General features: G+C 41.4%; 1 protein-coding gene across 1 annotated transcript; it reads right to left on the bottom strand.

The window, feature by feature from the left end:
- Positions 1-612: 612 nt before the first annotated feature.
- On the bottom strand, positions 613-25,785 carry LOC140155786 (general transcription factor IIH subunit 1-like). Its single transcript, XM_072178750.1, has 12 exons — positions 25,640-25,785; positions 18,486-18,643; positions 17,138-17,339; positions 16,317-16,413; positions 15,331-15,490; positions 14,503-14,652; positions 13,772-13,851; positions 13,265-13,380; positions 12,391-12,721; positions 3,130-3,220; positions 1,257-1,465; positions 613-941 (listed from the first exon to the last, which is right to left on the bottom strand). The coding sequence occupies exons 2-12, from the start codon at positions 18,637-18,639 to the stop codon at positions 852-854; spliced, it is 1,680 nt and encodes a 559-aa protein (XP_072034851.1). The 5' UTR covers positions 18,640-18,643; positions 25,640-25,785; the 3' UTR covers positions 613-851.
- Positions 25,786-26,142: the final 357 nt, after the last annotated feature.

Raw genomic sequence — 26,142 nt, 5'->3', positions numbered from 1 at the left:
AATACTCATACATATGAGGGAGGCACTTATAAGGAAGAAGAAGAAGAATCCCACTACTCTTTTGTGACCTGCCACCATGAAAAGAGCGTAAAGTCACAAGTTGGTAGTTTCATAACACCCTGGTTACTGCAGTGGTGGTCTTTGTTTCCTTAGTGAATGGCCCATTGTGTCCCAATTCACAAAGGACATACAGATATACTTCTGGCTTGAACAGGTGTGCGGCAAACAAAGCCATCAACTCAGTCAGCCGGGATGTCTCGACACTACTAACTTGCGACTTTATACTCATTTTGTTGTGGCAGGTCAAATATGAGAAATGGACTTTTCAGGCCCGTACGCAGGATTTCATTTGGGGGGGTGCTGATTTTGAAAAAGTGGACCTTTTTTTCCAAATTTTGTGAAAAGTGGACTTTCTTCCTAAAATTTGGACCTTTTTTGTCCAAAAAAGCGTAAAAACCCTGATTTTTTGGCTCGCTACGCTCGCAAATTCTGAAAATTTTGGACTTTTTGTATACTATTCCAAATTTGAGGGGGGTCCCCGCACCCCCTGCATACTGAGCCTGGGACTTTTGATTGGTTTTCAACTTACAACATTTTATCAAGTGTACTAAATACAAACCATGTCTATTTGTGCCTCTTATTTATGTGTCACAATACTTGTGTACAGATTATGAATATGGAATTCAACCAAATTGAAAGAACCTTCTGCACACACAAACACAGAGTTCACCACAACTCAGACCACAACCGATAACAACTGGATACTTATCAGTCAGAATAAAACACACTGTCCAATAATAAGTCAGCTAGCAATTGTAATAATGTCCTTTGCTATGCTGCTATAGTATTCATCACCGTCTTGACATGCCCATTTTCTTAGCTTGCCAGGCACTGTATTTATTGTAGGCCGTTTCCAAGAGTTCTTCTATATGGATGGTTAGCTGTAAGGAAACAAAATATGACATTCATCTTTAGACTATGATCATATCATGCAGCGGTTTTTATTGTTGATGTTAGTAGTAGCTGGAAGGAGAGAGAATTCTAGTTTTGATGGGCTAATGGTCATCTCACATATCAACAATTCTTCACAGGTTTTCTGTCTCTTTGTGAAGTTGGTGTTCTTCGGATGTTAGTGTAATTCTGAGAAATAATTGTTAATGGGTATTAAGATTGGTATGAACCCTGGAATATATATTTTACTCTTACAATATATTAATTCTGAGAGGAACAAGAATGTTCAGCAACTGTTGACTTACATTAGGACCAATATGTTGCTTAGCTAGACTGTCTTTAAATGGTTGTAACTTCTTGGTCTGATACTGCTCTAATGTTCCTTTCATTCTCATCAATTTCTCTTCCACGGCTTTACTTGACACAGGAAAACAGGACCAGAAATGTCTAAGCAGCTCTGCAAGTGATGTGTAGAGTCTCTTCAGGTCATGTTGAATTTCTTTACTATACACAGCTGAAAAAATAAGGAATTGTGTATGTTTGGAAATTGTTTTTGAAAACACTTCATGGCTGTAGAAGACATGATATTAAAGTGGTGTGACCCAATCGACAACTTCATCCCCATTTTTCTTCATCAAAAGTAAGATTTTGGTATCAGAAGAAAGCTCATATATTTCTCATTACCCTAGTAATATTATGTTTCGTTTTTGATGGTGTGAACAAACAAGGGGTGAATTAGGATTTTTGTGACTCGATTGTCAGAAAACATGCCTAAAATGCATGTTTTAGCTCTTTTTTCAAGAAATTAGTAAAATAGTGAACTTTTTCTTTTATCTCCAGTTAGGACTAAATGAATAATTAGAATTGAGCTGTTTCATTTGGCAGAACTTGATCATACTTTTTTAATCCCAAAAAATTAGTGCTGTATTTTTCTGGAATGGGGAGAAGTGCAGTGGGCAGCCTGTGTACTAGATATGCTGGTATTTGCTCTTTCATGGAACAAGACATCATATGAACAAGGGACATATCGCTCATTCTACAAAATCCGGTGCCAATAGCCTTTTTTCCATTCTTTGGTCCACAAACACTTTGTCGAGCATTTAGGGCATCAAATATGTTGTTTTTCTGGTAGAACTCAACGAGATCTACACGGACATATATAGTTTTCCATACTTTAAATGCTTTCTTCAGCCTGATTAACCATTGCAAAGGCTCAAAAATCGCTAAAAATGCGTTTCCACTGCTCAAGTGTCACATCTAACCCTGAATATTTTCTTTGAATAAATGCGATTTCTTTACATATTTGTTGTTTTTAATTAGATAACGCACCATCATATTGTTTATCAACATTATTTTTTAGTGATTAAAACGTCTTTGTGTAATTCTAAAATAAATTGCACTTTCCACCAAAACGCTGTGAGCTACGTTACCTTTTTAACACACGTTATTGGAAAGAAGTAAAACAGAGGTATCAATGTAATTTGCGGTTTTGAAAGGAAACACTCATAGGTTTTTAAAAATCACAGTAAAAATCGTGATGCTGTAGCATTTTTGGCATAGAAATGTTGTAAACATTGAAATTTCGACCGACTATGTTAAGATTGGTGAGCTACGTTACCAGGATTCTATAGTATGCACTTGTATTACATGTACTTCCTAATAATATGAGAAAGCTACCAGTGGTCGAACCCCATTTATATTAGAATTAACCGACATAACGTTCTAACGTTCGCAAATCACATTAAAAACATTAAAAACCAGTGAAATACGTTACTGTGAGCTACGTTACACACTCATTTAAGCATCTTCAAAACTTCAATGAAATGGTGAAATCTGTTTTACATTTCACTCAAGTGATCTTTAGTTTGTTTTTTATGACCTTGGATTGAGTAAAACCAGCCCATTTTGTAGTCGGTAACGTAGCTCACATTACATTGAGTTTTAGTGTTAAAAAACATCATGACTTCCTGAAAGAAAAATATGCAAGTGGTGTTGGCAATTTTTTTCATCTGAAAGTAGTGATACATTTACTCTTAAAAAACACAAAAAGCAGGTCTTTTTGAACAACTTTTATTTTTTCAATTTTTATAATGGATTGGCACCGGATTTTGTAGAATGGGCGATATATGTCCATAAAAATATGGCAACTTTCAATTTCTAAAGAGAGAGATGTCTTACCATGAAGAGGTTGGTGCATACTGGCACCCATCAATGCTCCTCCTGGTGTCAGCTCATTCATCACAGCACCAGCCATACTAGATGATAACGCCTACAACAAAATAGGTGCAAATTTGATTAACTGCAATATTGATATTAATATATATATATTGACTTGATAGGACAATACAATAAATAATGATATATAGAAAGATTTTAACTCTTGATCTCGGGGCTTGTGCATTAGATGCATCAACATCAGCGCACATGGGCATTTCCGTCTAAAAGTGACCCACTGTCTGACATGAAGGTCAGAATTTCAAATGTCTCAGTGTATCCCAACTTTTTACTTTTTTGGAAGTATTTAGACCTGTACTAACTACTTTTGGCAACAAAGAGATAAGATATTAGTCCCAAACAAAAATGTTTGGTAGACTCATAACCGGTCGCGATCTTACCTTTCCGATGTTGATTAAGATACTTCTTGCATCGATCCCGAGATGCGGAAAAACCAATAGTCATTTTGTCCCACATAAATGAATAAATAACAAAACCCCCGATCCCCGGTGGACTCACCCAAAGGTGACGTCACACCATATGATCGTCCCGTATCCGACTTGGGATCCCCTACTCGGACCAAACTTGTAGGGGGTGGCCGGGGTCCGGGATAATCAACATCGGAAAGGTAAGATCGCACGGTTATGAGTCTACCAAACATTTTTGTTTGGGACTAGACTCAGTACACCGGTCGATCTTACCGCTTCGATGTTGATTAAGATACTTCTTGCATCAACATCTGAAAGATCGATCTAGCAAGTAACCGACGGATGGAGGTACAAGATTGGTCAGCATCTGATCAGGGATCGGGAGCGGTAACGATGGTTTTCGCGAGGTCAGAAATATTTTCTCCCAACGGTCGGGAAAACATAAAAGACCACGCGATCACAGACATAAACCTCCTTACTTAATAAGTTTGGTGGTTAAGAATAGCGACACTGGTTCTTACCATGCTGAGTATTCTGTATAGTCTGAAAACCTGGTACCCGTACACCACCGTATTATGATCGCCCGAACAATGTCCCGGTAAACCTCCCGCCCGTCTCTGATTACTAACGTAAACGGAAGTATCGTAGAGAAGGGCGAAGGTGGCTTCCGGGACACCGCCTGCTAGATCTCCTCAAGGGACAACCGAACGGTATACCCAAGATGATGAGATAGCTCGTGTCGAGTGGGTCGTGGGACGCGAAACCTTCGCGAGCCCCCGGACCCCACCAACACCTGGACCAGCCATTGCGACAGCGGCTGGACCGAAAGGCTCTGTAAGGGTGATGAATGCGGTCGTGAGTCCCTCGCAAGGCTTGTGTTCGGAAGAAATAGTGCTGCAGCGCCTTATCGGACACCCCAGCCTATCTTTGGCTTCAGCGAACCTTGCCCAACCCTGGGGATTGGAGAGGGACGAATGTCGGTATGCACCGCGCCCGTTCGTAGTCACGAGAACAGAGCGCTGAAACAGTGTCGCTCCAGTGTTTGTGAACACGGAAGCTAACCTCGAGACCGTGTGCAACTCAGCACCGCCGTCCCGAAGCCAACGCCAAACCGGAAAGCCATCTTGAGAGTTACGTATTTAAGCGTCGCTTTTGGCGGAAGGTCAAAGGTGACCCTTAAAGTAATCTAAGACTGTGTTGGGATCCCTTAGGAGGATCACTTTCCTTTTGGTAGACACTGTTGAACATACCGTCGAGGCGTAGACTAATAAGGTAACCATCGGTTATGATAGTCAACCCGTCTCGAAACCTCGGTGAATGGAGAGGACAGCTGACTTATAGCTGGCCCCAGTGGCCCTGAAGTCTTGCTTGGAACTTTTCTGTCAGAAACTCCGGAACTAGCAGCACAGAGGCTCTAGCGGGAGAGCTATTTGTCTCATAGCACCAAGCGTAGTATGGAGCCAGACTCTGGCTATACGTACGGAGGGTAGACTTCCGTCTAGCCCCGGCGATGAGAAAAACAGCTTCTGATGAAAAGTATCCCTCCGCTGCGCGATCCTGGTAAGGGCCATGCAGCTAACTGCAGGTGCTCTAGTGATAGACTGGGTACCTCCGCTCCGGGCATCCGGAGTAGATCTGGTACCTCGGGGAGTGCCAGCGGCCTTGCCGCCAGCAGAATGACAATGCAGTCTTCCCACCCGATCTTGGTCACCACCCTCATGAGTAGTGAGATCGGAGGACTGCATAAGCTGTCATCCTCCCCAGTCTATGGACAGAGCGTCCACGGTGAATGCTTTGGGGTCCGCGACCCTTGAGCAGTACACCGGCAGTGGATGATTGCGATGAGATGCGAACAGATCTTTCGAGGGGTGGTACATCCCTTGAAGATCGCTCTGAGCGACCTCTGCGAGCAAGGGACCATTCTGCTGGTCCCGACACCCTTCCTCGTGACAGATTGTGCGCGAGGATGCTGGTGACGCCAGCGATGTGTATCGCTCTCATCGTAATCTGCCTGAACTTGCACCACCCTATCAGGTGTCGTGCATGCAGGCTCAATCGTGGTGGCCCGGAGTCCCCTTGTCTGTTGGGGTAGGCTACCACGGTTGTGTTATCCGTCAGGACAACGGTATGTGATTCCACGATCACCTCCTCGTGGCGAGGAGGTTGATGTGAAACTCTGTCTCTATGGCCCCCATAGGCCCGAGACGGAGTCTCCGTGATGTGGACCCCCAGCCCCGTTTTGGCGCTATGGTCGTCACTACGTGACATACCGGGGTGCAGGAAACCTGACACCCTGGGTCAAATTGGGCTGATGGGTCCACCACCAGAGTTCCTCTCGCGCGATCTCCGACAACGGAACCGCGAGGGATATTGGTGACGACTGGGCCTGCAAGCAGGCTAGAAGGTGTAGGTTGGGTAAGCCCTAACGTAGAAACGGGCAGTACAGTACGAGGTCTACCATACTGGCCATTAGGCCTACCACCTTCATCCATGCCACAGCGGGTTTTGCCCGAGACTCGGCCAAGAGTCAGGCACACCGCACCATGTTCGTCACCCGCTCGGGTGAGAGCACCGCGAACCCCTCCGTGAGGGTGATCTGGGCCCCTACAAAAGTGGTGTCTCGTCGGGACCACGCTGGACTTTTTTGAGCTGATCAAAAACGCCAGGGTCCCGCACCCTACGGACTATCAACCCCATGAGACCCGTAGTCTTCAGTGGAGTGCGTCCGTATATGAGCCAAACGTCCAGGTAGCAACTGATGTTGACACCCCTGTGCTTCAGGTGCGCTGCCACCGCTCTGACCAAGAGTGTTAAACACCCTGGGAGAGATGGACAGGCGGATGGCGGTATCAAAACTGGTAATTTTGATCCTGTACCTAGAAGCGCAGATGCCTCCGATCTTGAGAGGCGATTGGCATATGCAGATAGGCGTCCGAGAGATCTAGCGATGCTGTTCCCATGCCCCTGATGGGGCAGGCTAGCACCGAGGCGAGAGTCCCCATTCTGAACCTCTTGGGCCTGAAGAACGTGTTCAACAGCCTGCGGTTCCGGATGGGGCTCCCGTCGCCGGTATTCCTTGGAGCCAATGGCTCCAAGATCACCCGTAGAACGGGGGGTAGACAGGACAATCGCCCGCTTGCGTGAGAAGCTGTGTGATCCCTGTCAGTAGTGCCCGACGCTGGGGCCGTCTGACGGCACTACTGTGGACCTCTGAAATGTGCAGACGAATGTGGGGAGACTGGGTTGCCAGTCTGTAACCCCCACTCACCACTGACCATACCCAGGCACTCAAAGAGATGGTTTCCCACCTCTGGGTGAAAGCCATAGCGGTCGTCCACTGGGAGATCCCCAGTGGAAAAACCGCTGAGCCCCCAGGAATGCTCTGCCTAGCTTCCCTTGGAAGAGCGCTTGCTCTTCTTCGGGCTTGCCAGCTGTTCCTGTGCTACCCTTGCGCCTCCCAGAAATGGGTGCTACAGAGGTAGTGGGCTCGGGTACTGTTGGTGGTGCACGGCCTGCTGAAGTCGGAGCTCCTACCCATGGTAAGGGCAGTTTCCGACTTCTTCAGAGTGCTCCCGTTGGTAGCTTCTTTGCACGGTCCTCCACCGTGGCGCAGAAGCATCCAAAGAGAAAAAGGACCCTGCCTTTCCATCGCGTTGAGCGATTGGAGTGGCAGGCCCCGCCCCCCGGCGCTGAGTGGACACCCTATGGGCTAGGCCCATGGAGCTCTCGTTGAGGCTAGCTGTTAGCACCGCTAATAGGCTCACCTCGCGGAAGAGCTCAGATGTTGTCTGAGCGTGATACGCTTGACGACATCTGGGTCCCTCTCGGATCCCCTCAGGTAGGTCCCGTGGTCCTCCCGCGTTACACGCAGAGGAAGCGTGCAAGCACGCGGCGTCATAGCTCTACTGAGCTCGACAGCCCTCGATATCTACCCGTGAGGTTTGCCGGGAATGAGAGTGCAGGCGTCCCTGTGAGGAAGCAGCAGCTGAGCATCCTACTGAAAGGATCCCCTGGTCCTCCTCCATGGACTCCCCCTTAGGGGGTGTCCGGGGAAGATCAGTGCTGTTGCTCCCCTCGCGGGGCAGCGGGGGAAGGAGACTGTAGTGATGTCACTACCGGACTCATGCTCCGACAGTATCCGTATCATGCTCCGATGATGACGGTAACTGAGGACGGGCATCTGAAAGCGGGCAAGAAGGCATAACCACTGGGTGGCTCGCCGACTACCTGCCAGCAGAAGAGGGAGTACTCCGCAAGACCCTGAGGTATCCGCCATGGCACCACTGGGTCCGCATGCTCTCGCAGCCGTCGTCCCTAGCGCTTAGCAGCACGGGCCTACCCTGATCAAGATCTGGGTTAGCCCCATGCCGGCTGGCCTGGTCAACAGCTGATGTTGGTACTGCGTGGCCATCGCTGGCGACACTTGCCACGGTGCTAGGCCGTGGAAGAAACACCCTGCGGCGGGTACCACGGGCATACCCAGCCGGCAGCTGACCCTGAAAAGATCCGCCACCAGGGTAACCCCATGGTACTGCAGTACCAGCACCGCCTCCCCTTGTTGCCACAGAGACTGTGGCGACTAAAGCGAGTGCTGCGGTACCGGTGCGGTATCAGCGTGGAGTACCCTTGAGGGTTCCCAACTGTGGACCGCTGTACCCTCGCCACACTGCGTTCCCTGTTTGGGGGATCAAGCTGTGTGCTGGCGTGGTACCGGCGCTGGTACTAGCATGGGTACCCGTGAGGGTTCCGGCTGTGTACCGCTGTATCGCGTGGTTCCAGCGTGGTGCCCGTGAGGGCTCCCGGCTGTGTACCACTGTACCCATGCCTCACTGCGTTCCCCGCAAGGGAATCAAGCCGTGTGTATGGGTACCCGCTATACCGGCTGTCCCTTGGCTAGAGGGAGCTTGCCTAGTACCACGGGTAGCTGAGCGTGCATACCCCGATCAATCACCTCGCCACCTGAATAGGCAGCGTCAATCAATGGAGCTACGCCTGTTGATTTGACAGTGATCGATCAAGAGAGGTAATTGACCCATTGACGATAATGGATCACCCACGCTCCGCTGGCTCTCGAGGACATAAGTGGGTTGTTGATCAGCTAGGCTGTTCAAGCTACTTACTGTACCCTCTAGAGCTTCGCCCAAGGTCGCTGTGTGTGGCGGACCACTCACGGCAGCTATGGGCGGGTGCATAGCGGCTACCACTGAAGTCAAGCCGTAGCTCGTCTTTGTAGCTGCCACCGAATGCACCTGGGTCGCTGTCCCGTGAGAGACTGCGAGCCCAACCCCTGAATAATCGCCAGCCAGTCCCTGTGGACAGCCAGCAGCTATTCTAGGGCCCAGGGTATCACTCGGCGGTCCCGCCATGGAACGCTGCCTTGTGACACCCCAGTTGGTTCTGCTAAGACTACACCCACAGCGTTAGCATGTATCGTCTCTGCTGAACCCATGCATGCTAGGGTTCAACCCAGGCAAGCCCGGGTACCCTTGCATGCTGCCCGTCGCTGGCTACTACTGTGGCTGTTTGAGCCCGTAGATATGCCTGCAACAGACGGGTGTCCTCCTGCTAAAAACCCGTGAGGATTTTTGGCTAGAGGACTGGTATCCTCCTGCTACAAAACCCGCAAGGGTTTTCGCTGGTGGTTACCGCTCTGCTGCCTGCTACTTTGCTCCGGCGTATAGTCAGTGCTTTACGCTGGCTGCTGAGCCTTTGGACGCCGCTTAGCAGTCCCGAAGGAACCGCCTGCTTGTCCGGGGACCGGAGCCCCTTAAGCAGACCTGCCATGACCCATAGGGGCTGTCACAGCAGAATCTACCGTGATCGACTGGTATCCTCCTGCTGCAAAACCCGCTAGGGTTTTCGCTGGTGGTTACCGCTCTGCTGCCTGCTACTTTGCTCCGACGTATAGTCAGTGCTTTCGCTGGCTGCTGAGCCTTTGGACGCTTAGCAGTCCCGAAGGAACCGCCTGCTTGTCCGGGGACCGGAGCCCCTTAAGCAGACCTGCCATGACCCATAGGGGCTGTCACAGCAGAATCCACCGTGTCGACCTTACCAGTGCCCTTGGTAGATTTCTTCTTCGTCTTATGGCGATGATGGAGCCTATCCCAATCGTCAAGCTGGAACTCGGAGAGTCCTAAGCAAAAGAAAGACATCTAGAAGATCGTGAGCACTCCTGTGGGTGAAACAGAGCGGTGTGGGTCCCGCTCCGTCACCAGGGAAGGGCAAGCCCGACAGGGCCGAGGCGAAGCGAGGAGAAAGGGAGGGGGCACTACCCCCCAACACGCGACTCAAGCCCAGTAAGCAAACCTGAGCACGGAGGCTGGTCGCTAACATTAGTGGTAAAGTAAGGACTGGCTAACTTTATTACTAAAATGTCAGACGGGTCCCTACCAATCCCCACCGTATGAATATCTGATTAACTCGTCTTATCGGACGGTAATGAAGACATAACGATAGAGTAATCACCCTAACATAGCAACAATAACCTACCGTACATGAAATACAATGTGTATGTACAAACATCTATTGTAACTTACAGGCTGCAATGGTTGTTTTACGTGGGAAACAAAATGAATGGCGCCAACGAGCGGCCATTTTGAATTGCTCGTGTGTCCCGTATACAAGCGGAGGCACGATATGTAGCTAAGTTTTGGATCGTTTTTTTCACTTTTTCGCCAGAAAATGCCGTCAAAACTATCCTCAGCCGAACAATACCGGTTTGGTTTTACCTAAGGTGTGAAACTACAACCGTATATCTCGCCTTGGTCGAGAAATTGATACACAGTGCTATGAACAATCGATAGGCACGTCTGTGTCAGTCGGAGACCAAGGAGGATAAGGACGATCATATGGTGTGACGTCACCTTTTGGGTGAGTCCACCGGGGATCGGGTTTTTTTGTTATTTATTCATTTATGTGGGACAAAATGACTATTGGTTTTTCCGCATCTCGGGATCGATGCAAGAAGTATCTTAATCAACATCGGAAGCGGTAAGATCGACCGTGTACTGAGTCTGCACAAAACTGGACACATGGCTCATTTCATACTGTTGAGATGTTACTTTCTGTCCACTATGACATAATGCAATTTGTTCATGATATTTATTTATAAGGACTTTTAATGATGTATGTTGACTTTTAAGCTAAAGTGAACTCATTTTCTCCGCTTTCAACATTATAAAATACATTTTCAAAGTATCAGCATGTGCTTCTGAGTGGAACGGAGTGTTGGGATGTTACTTTCTGTCCACTAATTAGTGATTTCTGTTCTATTTGACAGGAAAATGCAACATCCTTAAGATCTTTCAAGTATATTTGGAACATTTCAATGTAATACTAGTAAAATCCATGTTTCAATTAATTTAATAATTCCAATGTATGCATTTTTTGGTCAAAACGATGTGAAATTTTGTTGGGATGTTACTGTGGACAGAAAGTGCATGAAAATGTACATGCTAGTTCATCTCATTTTAAGAAGTGTTTAGGATTTCAAAAATGTAGGGAAATGCAAAAAAGTGATAAATATACATTTATAAATAAATACAACTGAAAATAAAGTACATTTTGCTTGTCTGAAAAAATTGCTGTTGGGATGTTATGTTGAGATGTTATGTGGACGGAAAAAACTTGATCTACCCTACTTCTCCAAGTTTGCAATCAATCTGCGTAAAGTTGACAATTTAACACACAATAGGGCTAGAGGTTTATGCGGGGATCAATAAACAGGCTCTGTTGATGTATTTCCAAATTATTCAGGGTGTTGAAGTTTTTTGTTGGGACGTTATGCAGTGGACAGAAATTTTGCGGACAGATTTCTTTCGGTCATTTCTCACAAATAACAGTTTCTAGTGATGAAATTTCACAATAATTTTACATTTAGGACCCAAATTTAAAATATCAAATAATAAAATGACAGTCCTCTTCCTCGATTTTACTAATATACAACCATCAATGGCATAACCAGTTGTGGACAGAAAAAGTAACATCCCAACACACAAATTTCAAGTGGATTTTTTTCCAATGAAAAAGATGAAAAATTTGCTTGCAACTGGTGATTGTTCAGGCCTGTATTCAAACCTTCTTTTGAAACCTAAGTGTATCTGATCATGCACATATATTTTAGAAATACTATAAACTGAAATAGACCAGTTTTATAATGTCAGATTCATACTGTCCAAAAAGTAACGTCTAAACACATTAAAATCTAATTTTCACCCTGAAAAAATGCAGCAGCTCCATGAAATTATGCATGCTATCTGCCATAGGTGCACTGGATAATAATAAGTCAACATTCCATGCAAATACTGTTGCTATGGCTTTTGCTACACCAATATGAAAAATATGTCCAGTGGGTCACTTTTGCACGGAAATGCCCACATGCATTATTTTGTCTAATTTATCTCCCAACAAGTAATCTTGTGCTATTTTTAATACTGCCAATGGAAAATTGAAAGAAACAGAATCCTCAATTCCACTATGACACTTTCGCTGGACACAGATTTTACTCGCATTGTAATGTGTAAACAAGCAGTCATAAATTGGAACCATACATCTTAGGGGCATATAAATAAGTTTTAATGGGTCTCTTGCATTGTGTATATTTACAAGGTTATGAATTTTAATCAAGTCATATCATTATCAAGGATAACATATTGGCCAGAGGAGATGCGCAAGCCTGACAAATGGTTAGCCTTATCACAGAAATCTTTTGCTGCCATCTTACCAAGCTGTGCATCCCCAACTTCATAAATTTTTACTCCATGGTACTATGATAATACTGTCATCAAATAGACCTTACCTGAAATGCTTTTGTTTTGGTTGCTACTGTTTCTTCATGTACTCTGTGCATTGCACCCATAACCTCTTCTGCACTACTATACTCAAAAGCACTAATTGGAGTAGGGCCATGATAATAGCCTTCAGTTCTTTCCAGTTTAAGAGTTACTGGTGTGCCACTAGTACTGGGTGCAAGGTCAGCATAGCTGATTGACTCTTTGAGTCTGACACGTTTAGCCTTTGGTTCACCATTCTCATTGTCCCTGGGTTGTGTTTTGTGGTTGTTGCTATTAGTGTTAGAGTTGCTAGTAGAGGTTGTGGACGGTACGTTATTTGGAAGTAGTGAGCTAGATCTGTGAATGGAACAACGCAAGTGATGAAATAGAAAAAAAAAACATGATACAAAACAGACAGAGCCTTTTTGCAACATAAGCACAACTATTTTTTATTTAACTCAAATTTACAAATAGACACTAAGGTTTTAACATCAGAAGGAAAAATGTTTTTCACAACGGCCCATAAAACACACATTATGAGTGGTAAACACCATAGGAGATGACTATTTTGTTTATAACATCTAGATGGAACAAATTTCAGGCTTAACATTTCACTGGAATAATGAGAAAAACACAAGCTTTCTTCTGATCTCCATATTAGGATAAAGATTATCAATCTGGTCACACCCCTCCCTTTAATGTGTTAGCTATGATTATTAACAAGAACTAAATAAATCTGAATTTGTTAGGCTTTATCAGACCTTCTGGAATGTTCATTTTGTGAAGATTTGGTGTTCCCTCCTATTCATGTATTTCTTTTTACAAACAAACTTGGTAATTGTAAATCACCTGTCATTTGGTCATTGTGATTATGATTTACACAGGTGAGAGTCAACTTACTTGCTTTGTGACACACTTAATACTCTTGTATTGTGATGATTAAATCTCTTAATGATGGATGAATTGATAGCATTGCTTGATGACGGATTGGTTTTGTCTAATGTACAACCATAGCCCTGGATTAAAAACAAACAGACAAATAAGCACAATTTAACATCTATTCAATATTTATACACCATAACACACACCCAAATAAATTTAAAGAATGTGACAATAAATTGTAAATATCATTTTGCTATTTTGTGTATGGGACAGTGGTAGTATTAGCCTCTGCTACTTGGGGGTTGAGAAGGGGGTCCAGACTAAGGGACTCTGTACTACATTTATATGTTACATTTTGGGGTTCAAATGGTGATACTTATGGGGTTCTAGATCCCCATATGCAGGTTAGTGCTAAGAAATTATGATTTTCTTGTTCATACAACAAGCACAATTTCAAAACAAAATACTCCATATATTTGGGAATAATAAATGTTGACAGACGTCCTCACAATTGTATATACCTACCTCTCCTAGTGTTTGATCAGATAAGCCTTCTACATTCAGTAATGGATCCTTAATGAAATCCATAGTCTCTTCTTGTAAATCTGTTACAATGAATGATGCAAAATGTAATAAAGACTGTAACAGAGTATTATTAATCAAATAGAAAATATATATTACAAAAGCAAAAGCAATTAATTGGCAGAGGCTCCAGAGTCCACACCTTCTCTAGTATTTGTCAAGGTTCTTCAGCAATCTGCTGATTTGGTGCTGTTTACAGCATAAATATGGAAGTGGGGTTGTAATTGGCTTATTGAATCACGTCATCATCATATCAGCACCTCAGTTGCTGATCACACACAATGTAGCACCATGCTACAAAGATGTGACCTACAACCCTGGACAAAAGGATTGGAATGAAATTAGTACGGTATTGCAAATAAGCTCCCGTTCCCTCCGATCAGTGTTGAATCCTGACATTTTGTTCATGTGCACTCAGTAGTACCCAACATTGATTGGTGGGGCAGGGGGAGGTATTGGAGGTGAGGGCAATGTTTAGACTTGACACTAAAGAAAGCCCCATCACTCTAAAAATAACAAAAATATGTCCATTACAAGGTGCACATTCTATTTTTTATTCCAACTAATTTTGTCCAGCATTGTAGTTCTTTTTATGCGATAATCGGGAAGAGCAGGTGGACACTGCTGAAGGACCTTGCTGAATCCTAGTCTAATTTCTTCCATTTTTCACCTACCTTTTTCATCATGTTTAGCACATTCAGTGAAAAGATCCTGGCTCCCTGCATTGATTCTGTCCCGGTGGAAATATTGTGACTGAAAAAATCTTGTCCAGAATTCCTTTTCGGTCATATTGTTTGGTACATTTTCAGCATGTTTCTTTTTCACTGTACAACAAAAATCAGCATGATTAATACCAGGTACAAAATATATCAGATACCAGGTTTATCATTTAGGTTCGAATGTTTGCAGGATAATGTTATTTGCCCTGAAAATTGTGTTTTCGACGTGAATTAGCCATTAATTTTTGTTTTTGTTTTTTGATGTCCATTACACTTTTAAAAAAACCTTATATTCGACATAAAATATGTCTCCTTCCGGGTTCAAATTCACTATAATTTTGTATCAAAATGTACTTACAGATGAAATTTTCATCCCATATTTACTGATAAGTCATATCAACACGCTGTGACATGGGTACGGCCATGTTGAATTTCAACCCGGAAATGGAGTTAAATTTCTTAAATGAACCGGAAGTGAGCTGTATTTTGCATTTTTGGCCTATTTTAAGCTTATCATGCTATATTGAGAGTATTAGAAAACATTGGTACGTTTTTTTGCTGTCAATACTCATAGCATCTTCTGTGAAATGATTTATTTTTTCTGAAATCATGACAAAGAACCAATGTGAACCACAAATACATCACACTATGGTAGTTAAAAGAGTCCCACAGTGATGCATAATAATTGCAACATTTTATTCTTAGCTTATCTGCATTACATACATCCTGGAGTGAACCTCGAGTTGTCAAATTATTTGTCTACATTTGGAAGAGTGGCATTACCTGCAGGATATATTCTAAATATAGACTCTATAATATCAGCAGTGAGGTTATACTTGACTCCATTACATCCATCCGTTTGTGGCTTGATGTCTGATAGGAATGCTGCTGATACACCTGTGGTTTGGGTCTTACTGCTCACACTTGGCTGAGACTCTAGCACCTACAGACAAATCAGAAACCATATGGGTGTGATGAAATGAAACAAGTCATCTTTCACTTGAACAATTATATACAAATTATATACAAAGAAAATAGTACAATATTCTATATATGCAAATCCCTGAGGCTGTTGTATTTCTACAAGACACATTGCAATGGTAGTTACAGTAAATGAAAGTTTTTGCAGTCAGGAACAAGGGTGACACGATTATGACTGTTCTGAACTGTGATTATCGACAGGTTTTGGATGGCCTGGGCATTTTTCATATTACCATCCAACTAAAATACACTGAATATCCCACTCCCTACTAGATACAATCTGCATATTCTGCCAATATGGTTAGCAAGATATTTAGTCCAACATTTCAGCAGAATCTTTCCAAACTCACAAATCTGATTTGAATTACAGACAGGTCAAAAACACATAGGAACTGAAACACTATTAGTGATTTTAATTAATTTAATCCTGGAAGCGAAACACTATTAGTGATTGTAATGAAGTTAATCTTTCAAATGAGATAGATACAAAGTATTTGTATTTTCTTCAGAGGGGCATGTATGTTATGTCCTGGAGTGCCTGGGTTAATTTCATTTGATCTAATTTATGGTAATTGTGCACAGATTAATCTGTTTGGCCAAGGATTTGGCACCTCAAATAAACATCTCATCATAAAAGATATTGGCACAACGACAGAGAGGATGAGAAAAGTTGATCTTGTAATAAATCATTTCTGTGTCTGTATCAATCCATATAGTTAGCGAGATACCAGTCGATATCTCCACACAACTAGATGGATGGATCTTGTGATGTAATCAAGCATACTTACAGGTTTCCTACTGGCCCAGAATTCTTCAGCAGACATGACACCACTGATAACAAGATCCTTATACAGCTGAAATAGCTCAGGATTTTCTTGAAGCATTCTGTTAGAACAAATCATGAGTGATTATGTTAGCTATAGAATATAGTTTTGATAATTGGTTTGCAATGCTATTAATTACAGAGAAATATGTCATATTGGGCTGTTCTATTTGAAATCCATACACCCCCTACGGAAGACATGACCTTAATCTCCCACACAGGTAGTGTAGATTTCAAATGGAGTCATCCATTTAGGTTCCTGATTGATACATGTCTGTCATAGGAGCTGTATGGATTTCAACTGTAATAGCCCATTGCTATACAAATAAAAACTTTGTTGCAACAAAATTCTGACACTATGCCCTGGTAATTAAATGAGGTTTTAAAACGGAGCTTAGTACTGAATATTTTAGATATATTTTATATACCCAACTACTATCATAAATTTGGTAGTTGGTATACTGAAATACTATTTGAAAGGAATTCATACTAGTAAACCATGCTTTGATACCTTGCTACAGTTTCAAGCTATTATGTTGAGACTGAAACGTTACTGTGTAACATGTTTTGTCTGTTTCATTTCTTCTTTAACATGGGTTACTCATTCAGTAGATAATACAAGCAATTCTCTGTTCTTCTACGAGCTACACATTTCAGTCAATTTCCAATCTAAATTCTTGGTCATATTGTTCACCGCAGAAAACTTGTTTTATGCGCAGTCTATAATGGTTCTATGAAGTTACTCCTAGCTAGTCCTTTCAGTAATTTCAGATGAATAAAACAAACCTGTTCTTTTGCTCAAGTTCCTTATTTGCCATACTTCTAAATCTTGGCAGGAGCTGCTGCATCAGTTCTTTGATATCGGTGCGTTCCTTTTTCTGCACAGCTGGACCATCTCTATTGGCAAAATGGAACTTGGAACTACTGCCATTGTGAAGGACAATCTGCAACTGGACTTTGGAACTTCCTTCTGGGCTGATCTTTTGTTCTATAATATATGGGATAAAAGGATAATATGTGCATATATTATTGTCTTTGTATTCCTACATTACTGTCTATCCTCCCCTCCAGTCTTTTTGAAAAACCAAATTAAATAAACGCCCCTAACTCCTCCCTGAAACAAGCAATTTCTATGCTATCTTGCTTAAGTAAGCTTACCACGGTAATGGTAATGGTGTTGGTATTGGCGAAAATTACATTGTAAACCCAAAAGTGAACTGGTAGCAGGGTCTTAGGCAGGATTTGAAGGTTTGGGTGTGTAAATTTAAAAAACTGGGTGTGTAAATTTAAGATTTGTGTACAAAGTATAGGCCATGTGGGCAAAAACTGGGTGTGTATTTACAAATTAATGTGGGTGTGTAAAACACTCCCTACACGGCTGGCTACCTAAGCCCTTGACTGGTAGTCATTGATCCCAAGTTCATAGTTTGTCCGTTTTTAAGCTTACTTAACAATTTTCCAGGAATTATCTTTGAATAAACGCCTCTCTTTTCCAAAATTTCATATGGTATATTCCCAGGATCTCGAATTGCTGCATTCGGCAATATTCATAGTTCCAGTATTATTTTCTTTAAGAGTAAGAATTTTTTCTCACAGTGCGAAAATCAATCACGATTCGTGCAAAGAATCTGCTGTGCAGAGATCTGAAAAACTTACAAGAAAAGAGTTTGATTCATGCTCATCTTTTTCAAGATTCTTTGTAAGAATAATGAATTCTAACCAATAATTAAGTTGCATGACAATGTCCAATTTCATGTTTCATATTCATGCCTCCCCACCACCACCAAAATACTCACTTTTTAGGAAGATATTTAGGTAGAATACAATTGCCTATACATGTAAATGCTGAAGTCTAGCAAAATATGCAGTGCTCCATATCAGAGTCTTTTCAAACCAAGTGTGCACTGTGCAGATTTACTTACTACAAAAAGTATCTTTATACTATCAGAAACCTACGATTACACATGTTCATGCTTTCCTGCAGGTTCGTTCATTCAAAGACAAAGATATCGTCCAATTTATATTTTCTTTGAAGAACTGAAATTTTGGAAATAAGATTTTTAGTGGATAGTGGATAATTGAACCATACCTTAAAAACAGGATGCTAACATTTACACACAAAAAAAAGACTTACGTTTGATATCAGCATAGTGGTGACTGACATTAAAGATATCTTTGTTCTCTTCCTGCCAAGCCAGTCTTTCAGCCATGAGATACAGAGTGCCATCTTTCTTGGCATGTCGTACTTGATTGGTCACCAGCAGGACTTCCTCAGAAGAAGCTGCCATCTCCCTGTGTTGGTAAACATAACACAACAACTTTATAAAAAAAGTTGAGTTTATTTCTTGTAGGTAGCCTGAAACAAATGCTTTTTTTTTTATAAATGCTTTCATGTATTAAATTAGAAGAATTTTTTGACTTCAACACTACTTAAAATTTGATGTTTTTTATGTATGGCAACACAACAGTGGAGGGTAGGATACTAGGATTATAGCTTGAGGTGGCAAATCCGCTATTCGCCCTTTCAATGGCCTTTGCACGGATCTGCCATCTTGATACCAAAATGAGGTTTTCCTTACTCAAGAACTTTAGCTTCGAATTTGCACACGATAGTTACGCATTCGATGCTAGGGTGCATTGCTATCATTTTTCGGTCGGGGATAGCGGTGCAAGGTTTTACACCGACACCAGAGGTTATTTATTCTGTTAATATTGAAATTTGGATGAAAGTTATTTCGATGAGTCAACTGTATCTTTTGAGCAATATTTGCCTATTTTGGAAATTTTGCTGAAGTGTAATTTTAGCAGTGTTCTTAGTCGGTTAATTAACCTCAATCTTACCGGTTAATTAACCGGTTAATTAACCGCATCATATTTAACCGGTGGTAAAATAGGTTAATTATGAATTTTGAAATATTCTGATGCTTTTTTAATTTTTATCACTTCAGTGTTCACTGGAAATAATAAAATAGTAATCTTCTTCTTGCTGTCTAATCCTAGAGTGTCATGCAGCACATCATAGAATATGCATGGTCTATGATGAGCACATGTACAAATCCGTGTGTCGGGGGGTCTTTGAAAAATTTTGTATGGGGATGTGCCACACATACTTTTGGATGCTGAGTATTGCTGACTTTCTCTATACATGTACCTACTTCCAATCAGAATTTGTTTTATATCAAACAAAAGCTAACACTTCCCCCTAAAAACACTTTTCCCCATTAGGTCAACAGATAATGCAATTCAATCATCATAGCAGGTGAATGTGGTAAATCTGTTGAAAACTACCTATCCAAGCACATTTTTTGACCAAGTCAAAACCTCAAGTGTTCCTTACAATATTTTTCAAATTTTATGTCATTTTAAATGAAAGAGCACACTATTATTGTCCATATAATACTAGCATCATTTTAATCAGCAATGGCCACAATTATCTTTAAATTGCAAATCTTGTGCAAAAAGTTACTATTTTCATCTGTTTTGTCATACGGTTGTAAATTCAATGAAATATGAAATTGCTCAAGATTCATCAACTCAAATTTCTCGGCCATATACTGCGTCTTGAAGACGACGAGCCTGTGAAAGAATATATGCTCTTTATATTCACCACATGGGAAGAGGAAACTGGGACTGCCGCGCACACTGTACTTACATGTACAGTATGTCCAAAATTGTTTCGCTTGCCCAAGATCGCAATAGTTGGAGAAAGCTTGTAGTCGCTTGAAAGCTTGTAGCTCCGCAGCCGACTGATGATGATGATGAAGAGCGCTTACAAATTGATATGACCCAAAATGTGCAAATTTCGGCGGCGCTTTTTGCGCATCGCACATTTTCCCTGTCCTTACCCATACCAAAATTGCTGAAAAGGTACCCTAAAACCGTGGCACATCCCCGTATACCTTCAACCAGGCTAAAGGTGGACAAGAACACTTATCTGCTCATATTAAATACTTGCACAATGTTCTTCAGTATGATGGCATATTGAATTCCGAGCTCGGATTTATATATTTTCCAACCATAATTAACCAATCTTACCGGTTAATTAACGTTAAATAACCGGTTAATTAACCGCCATTTATAATTAACCGTTAATTAAGAACACTGAATTTTAGCAACACTTTTGATGCGATCGGTTATCGTGATCGGCTGTGTTTACTTCTGAACTTCCATTGCTTTACACGGTGTCATGCATAAGTGAATCCGACTAGATTTTAAATGCAATGGTCTCTAGCCTAGAATGTGAAGCTATCAATCAGTGAGCAAATTCTTGGCTAGATTTCTCGAGCAAGGTTTTCCCTGCACATGCAAGCGCAAAAAGTGCATTTTCATTTCTTACGCTTTTCTGCACACTTTTGAAATTTGACTTCACTGTCTTTGCGGGTAGAGAACCTGGGCTGGCATGCCTGGTTGTGAGATGACCGTGGGGAAGCCCAAGGTTAGGTATGTCCACATTGCTTATTATAGAGGGCGACGTTCAACTCAAAAAGTTGCGACCACAGTAATTGGCTTAACTGTGTAATCCCCCATAGGAAAATACAAAATTTTGAAATTTGGACACCAGAAACTTGGCGACGTAGTTTAAAAAGTGCTGGTACTTTATATACTTCTGTAGGTAGGCCTATGCTAGGTAAATTCAAATTTGCCATCAAACTGCATCATTTTATATACCAAATTAAAGCCCTTGAGTTAGTGGTGGGTTATAGAATGATGATGCTTCAAATTTGTTAGGGAACCAGCTTATTTGATGCAGTATGATCTCCTGAGCATTTTGACACCATTTTCATCCAAATTGGCTAAAAAATGTTTTGCTTCCGGCCAAAATAAATATTTGGACAGGTGGGATCTGTTGGGGGCCTGAAAATCAATATTTTCATCAACAATCATTATTATATGCCTGATTCTGTTAAAGTTGGTATTGATTTGTATGTAATTGATGTTTAGAATTCCATTTTTGAAAGTTGCATAAAAATTGGAGTTGTCGTTTTCTTAAAATGGCCATTTTACATCTAAATCAGGATATGAGGGCGCTTCGCATTTAACTTGCAAACGATCTTTAAAACGGAAATTTCAATGGTGTATGTATGAAGATAATCATAGGTAGTACCTGCTCAAGAAATTTGAGCGATTTACATTGTACGGTTTGATTTTGGCAGCCATTTGAATATTTAATAGAACGCTCCCATTCAACTGTACAGGGGTCAATGCACTTTCAAATGTGTACGTTTCAATGGAAGGCTTCCTGAGAATACGAAAAATGGTGCCACGGTCAAACAAAAAGAAATATAATGCCCAAATTTCTTGAGGATGTGCCACATGTGATTATCTTCATACTGACATCATTAAATTTTCATGTGAAAAGAACGTGTGCATGTTTTATGCAAAGCGCCCTCACATCCTTATTTGGACGAAAAACGGCCATTTTAAGAAAAAGAGAACTCCAATTTTTATGCAACTTTCAAAAATGGAATTCTAGACATCAATTACATGCTAACCAAAACCAACTTTAACAGAATTAGGCATAAAATAATGATTATTGATGAATATATTGATTTTCAGACCCCAAACAGGCCCCCCCCCCCCCGTCCAAATACTTGTTTTGGCCGGCACCTTCTCATTTTTTGGCCGATTTGGATGAAAAGGGTGTCAAATTGCTCAGGAGATCATGCCACATCAAATAAGCTGGTTCCCTAAGAAATTTGAAACATCACCCTTTTTAAAAGGCTGTTTAACCTACCCCTACTTGGGTAAAGAAAGCCAAACCTGAAAACCTTTTTGTCATAGCACTTTCCGTAGCAAAGTTACATCTTGTCAAAGATTGACTTTCATCAAAAAGATTCTGCTAGCAAAATTCCCCAAAGCACCATTTCAGTGGTGTTTCTAGATCTTAGTCTCATGATGATAGCAGCTTTTTTTAATGGAACTGCTATCAAAATCCCTCTAAAATTCCATGTGCGATTGTCTTATCACCATAAAAAATCATATATTTGGGCCAAGTGAAGTATAGAAAACATATTTATGTAGGTTTCCTTGACCAGCCTGTCCAATCTGTTCTTTTAAATTTCGATGTAAATATGTATTGTGTTTGGGCCCCGGTCTAGGCAAATTTGGCTGACTAGCAAATGTGTTAACTAAGGTTTGCCTCTCATACATCATGCAGTGATAGTTAGATTTCATAAAATAAAATCACCTTTGTGTAAAACGGATCGCCGTGGTGAAAAATGATGCATTACTTGCTTTTTTGTACAGTAAGTCATTGTATTTGTAAGGCACTGTCATTGATGGCTGCAGAAAATTTTAAAAACAGACATTTGCCCATAACTTTGCTGATATATATGAGCTACAGACATGGTTGACCCTAGTTCACCACGTAAACTTGTATGGCTCAAAATTCGGACCGCTCGCCATTCAAACGTCAACAAATTTCAAAACACTGAAATCAGTAAACTTAATGATCCCCGATTTCCGGTCGATTATTTTAGCTGTGTCACGTCACGTGCATGACGCTGGTGGAAACAAGCCTAGCTTAACTTCAGTAAAAAAACACGATCACCGATATCGATGTGATGTGGGACTTGCATAGCATTACACAGAGATATTTCTTGCCAAAATTTAACCTTTTCTAGGCAAGTTGGCCCTACTTTGTCTGCGTTATGTGAAAAAGGACAGTCTTAAGTAAGTATATGCCCAGCGAGGTCACGTCACACTCGGTGTGACGTGCCCTGAACTCCAAATAACTTTCGCAAGCGACAGACAAATTGCAGGAAAGCGTGCCAATTTAAGCTTCTTGTAATATCTATTGCACATAACATACGAAGTCACAAACTTACAAACTTCAATATGCACTTCAAATACAGCAGACCAGCTGTTAATTATTACCGATCCTGTAGAATAACTTACATTCGTCCATTTCATGGAATCCCGTTGCTCAGAATTGCAAATGTCATTTTTATCTGTCAAATGCACTGTGGATGTGCTCAGAGATTTTATGATATGCTCCATAGATCACAGGTGTGAAACTGACTTTATACCACTCGCCGCTTTACGCAGAAAAAGCGAAGCCTCCGCTACCTCGTGGCATGACGCATCATGGACGTGTACAAAATTTCTGATGGGCGCCTTATTTTATTTATAACCCGTTTTGTGATTGGTTGCAAACACCATTCATCGCAATCGTAAGCCAATCAATGAACGTGACGGCCTTTTACGGTATGAATTAATGTGACCCGCCAGTAAAGTACGTCTAACCTGATTGGTTTACAAAACTACTTTGATAATTGCTAAGCCAGTCAGCGTGCTCGATGCTTAACAACCTAGTCGTAGAGGTTTTTTTGTTTTTTTAATAGGCGAATTCACATGGTGATCCAGCGATCGAGTATAAATTCAGCATGACTTCTGCTTTCGCAGGTGCAATAACAATACGTGGACACAATCAGTGACATTTACACAATGCAATAATGAATTATTTATGACATGCATGGGCTGGATTTTACGATCGAGGTAAGGTTTTCGGCCTGTCCCTGCGTGAATATCGCCAAAACTGAAAACCTTTTTTTCATAGCACTTTCCGTAGCAAAGTTACATCTTGTCAAAGATTGACTTTCATCAAACAATGTCAAAAAGATTCAGCTAGCAAAATTCCCCAAAACGGCATTTCGGGGTGTTTCTAGATCTTAGTCTCATTATGATAGCAGCTTTTTTAATGGAACTGCTATCAAAATCCTCTAAAATTCCATGAGCGAGTGACTTATCACCATAAAAAATCATATATTTGGGTCAAGTGAAGTATAGAAAACATATTTATGTAGGTTTCTTTCTTCGGCCAGTTGTTTTAAATTTCTATGTAAAAATGCATTGACATTGTCGGTGAATTTGGCTGACTAGCAAATGTGTTTGCCTGGCATACCTAGACAATGCGTTGTAATTTCGTTCTGGTGCACCAGAACGAAATTCAAATTTCACGATATCTTTGCAAAACAAATTAATCTGCAAGAAATATTTTGTACATAAACATTATGTAGCCAGAGGTTTCCAGTGATATAAAAATCTCAACTTTTTTTGAGAAAAGTGGGGATGAGGCTGTGGATCACGAAATGCCCTTTTAAATAATAAATAACCTTTTTAATTAAACAAAATAATTTCCATGTGAAAAAAACTACTTTTGTGATCATGCCTACCAAGGTACCCTGAGTAAAGATAGTCACTTGTGCTGAGCATCAAATTGGTCACTTATCGCTCACTGTTCAAAATGTGACATCTACACCAATTACAGTCCCCAAACTGTCTACTTTTTAGCCGACCTCAATTCCGAAACATTTAGTGATAGTTAAAAATGCGATCCCCAACCCTTTGGTTACCTTTTGGACGAATTTGTCGAAATCTCAGCGGAGTCTCCGTGTCTGAAATTCCCTGGTACAAACATCGAAAATGTCGCAATTCTCAGTTCCGTGATGATACTATATCCGCATCGCTGTTTTCATACATGAATATATGCATATCTCTGACCCCTGTAAGGTCAAAAACGTGGCGTTGATTTCAACCAATCCGATCCACCGCTTCATAAGCAGCTTGATACTGACGCTATATCTGAGGTGACCAGGAGGCAGGAGCTACCATTTTGGTAAACTGAACTCGACTCGCATGCGCTTCTTTTGGTTCACATAAATCGAACAAAATTTTCAATAACGGGTAAAAGTATGATTTCAATTTTTTATTAATGAAGTTACTTGTAGTTTTGAGGAATGACAAAGTTGTTTTTGGAAACTTAGTAGATGTTTGTTTCAACTGATGATGTAGGATCGCAAGGTGAGTGAATTCGTGAAGAGATTTGCTTGTTTGAGTGGTAGGATACGGGATGTAGGCTAGTCCTCTGTGTTTGACCGGCTCCGACGTCTCAATTCACGACGTCTCAATTCGTACCTGCTTACCAGACAGCAATACTGAGTCTGCGACCTGCGTATTGCTGTAATGTATGGAACCAGAATCCAGATATACTATTAGTACTACCAGCATGACCAGGGGCAAGGTCAATAGTCATAGTTTGATTTCCAGGATATTTAGGCAGTTCAATTCTGCAAAAAAATTATACAGCGAGTGATTGACCAGAAAATTTTATTTTTATTATTATTTTATGATTATGTCATGTCCACCTTTTGCATGGGCCATGGCTGCCGAATTTTGCACTCAAATCCAAGATCAAACTTCGTTTCTTTCAATTGTCACTCATCTTGTGCTTTTTCTTTGTCATAATTTATACACCGATTTGTAATATTAACAGTTTAAGTCACTCACCTTTGTCGATTTGACAAATAACAGATTTACAGGATGATAAACACGTAAATATCGCGTCCACCGGCGAGAAAAGTTTCCGTCACCGACATGTCTAATGAAAGTCAATCATCGCAGTCAGACAACATTAATTTTACGAGGCGCTCTGGTGCTGCATGTGTGGACCTATGAGAGGGCGCAGAAACATAGGCTATTTTTAGTCTTTTCTTCAGTCGTTAAGGATGTTCACTAATTGGTCTATAGAAATAAAAGACTGCGAAATGTTACCATAAAACCAGTTTCATAAAATCACATTTTTACCAAATTTGCTGCGAAATAAGCATTCACGTTCAGCTTGATTGATATATTATTTTTTGTTAGAAATTGCTTTACATGAAGAAAAAGTAAAATAAGTAAAATAATGACTCTCATACGTCAAAGTAAAAGGATATTGCCCTTGTTGCCATGGATACAATATTGGTAAACTTGATAAACAGGTGTATGATGGACTCAGGTATGCAGGACTC

Source organism: Amphiura filiformis, chromosome 6 (genome assembly GCF_039555335.1).
Source record: "Amphiura filiformis chromosome 6, Afil_fr2py, whole genome shotgun sequence".
Lineage (NCBI taxonomy): Eukaryota > Metazoa > Echinodermata > Ophiuroidea > Amphilepidida > Amphiuridae > Amphiura > Amphiura filiformis.
This window is presented reverse-complemented; position numbering and strand designations above follow the sequence as displayed.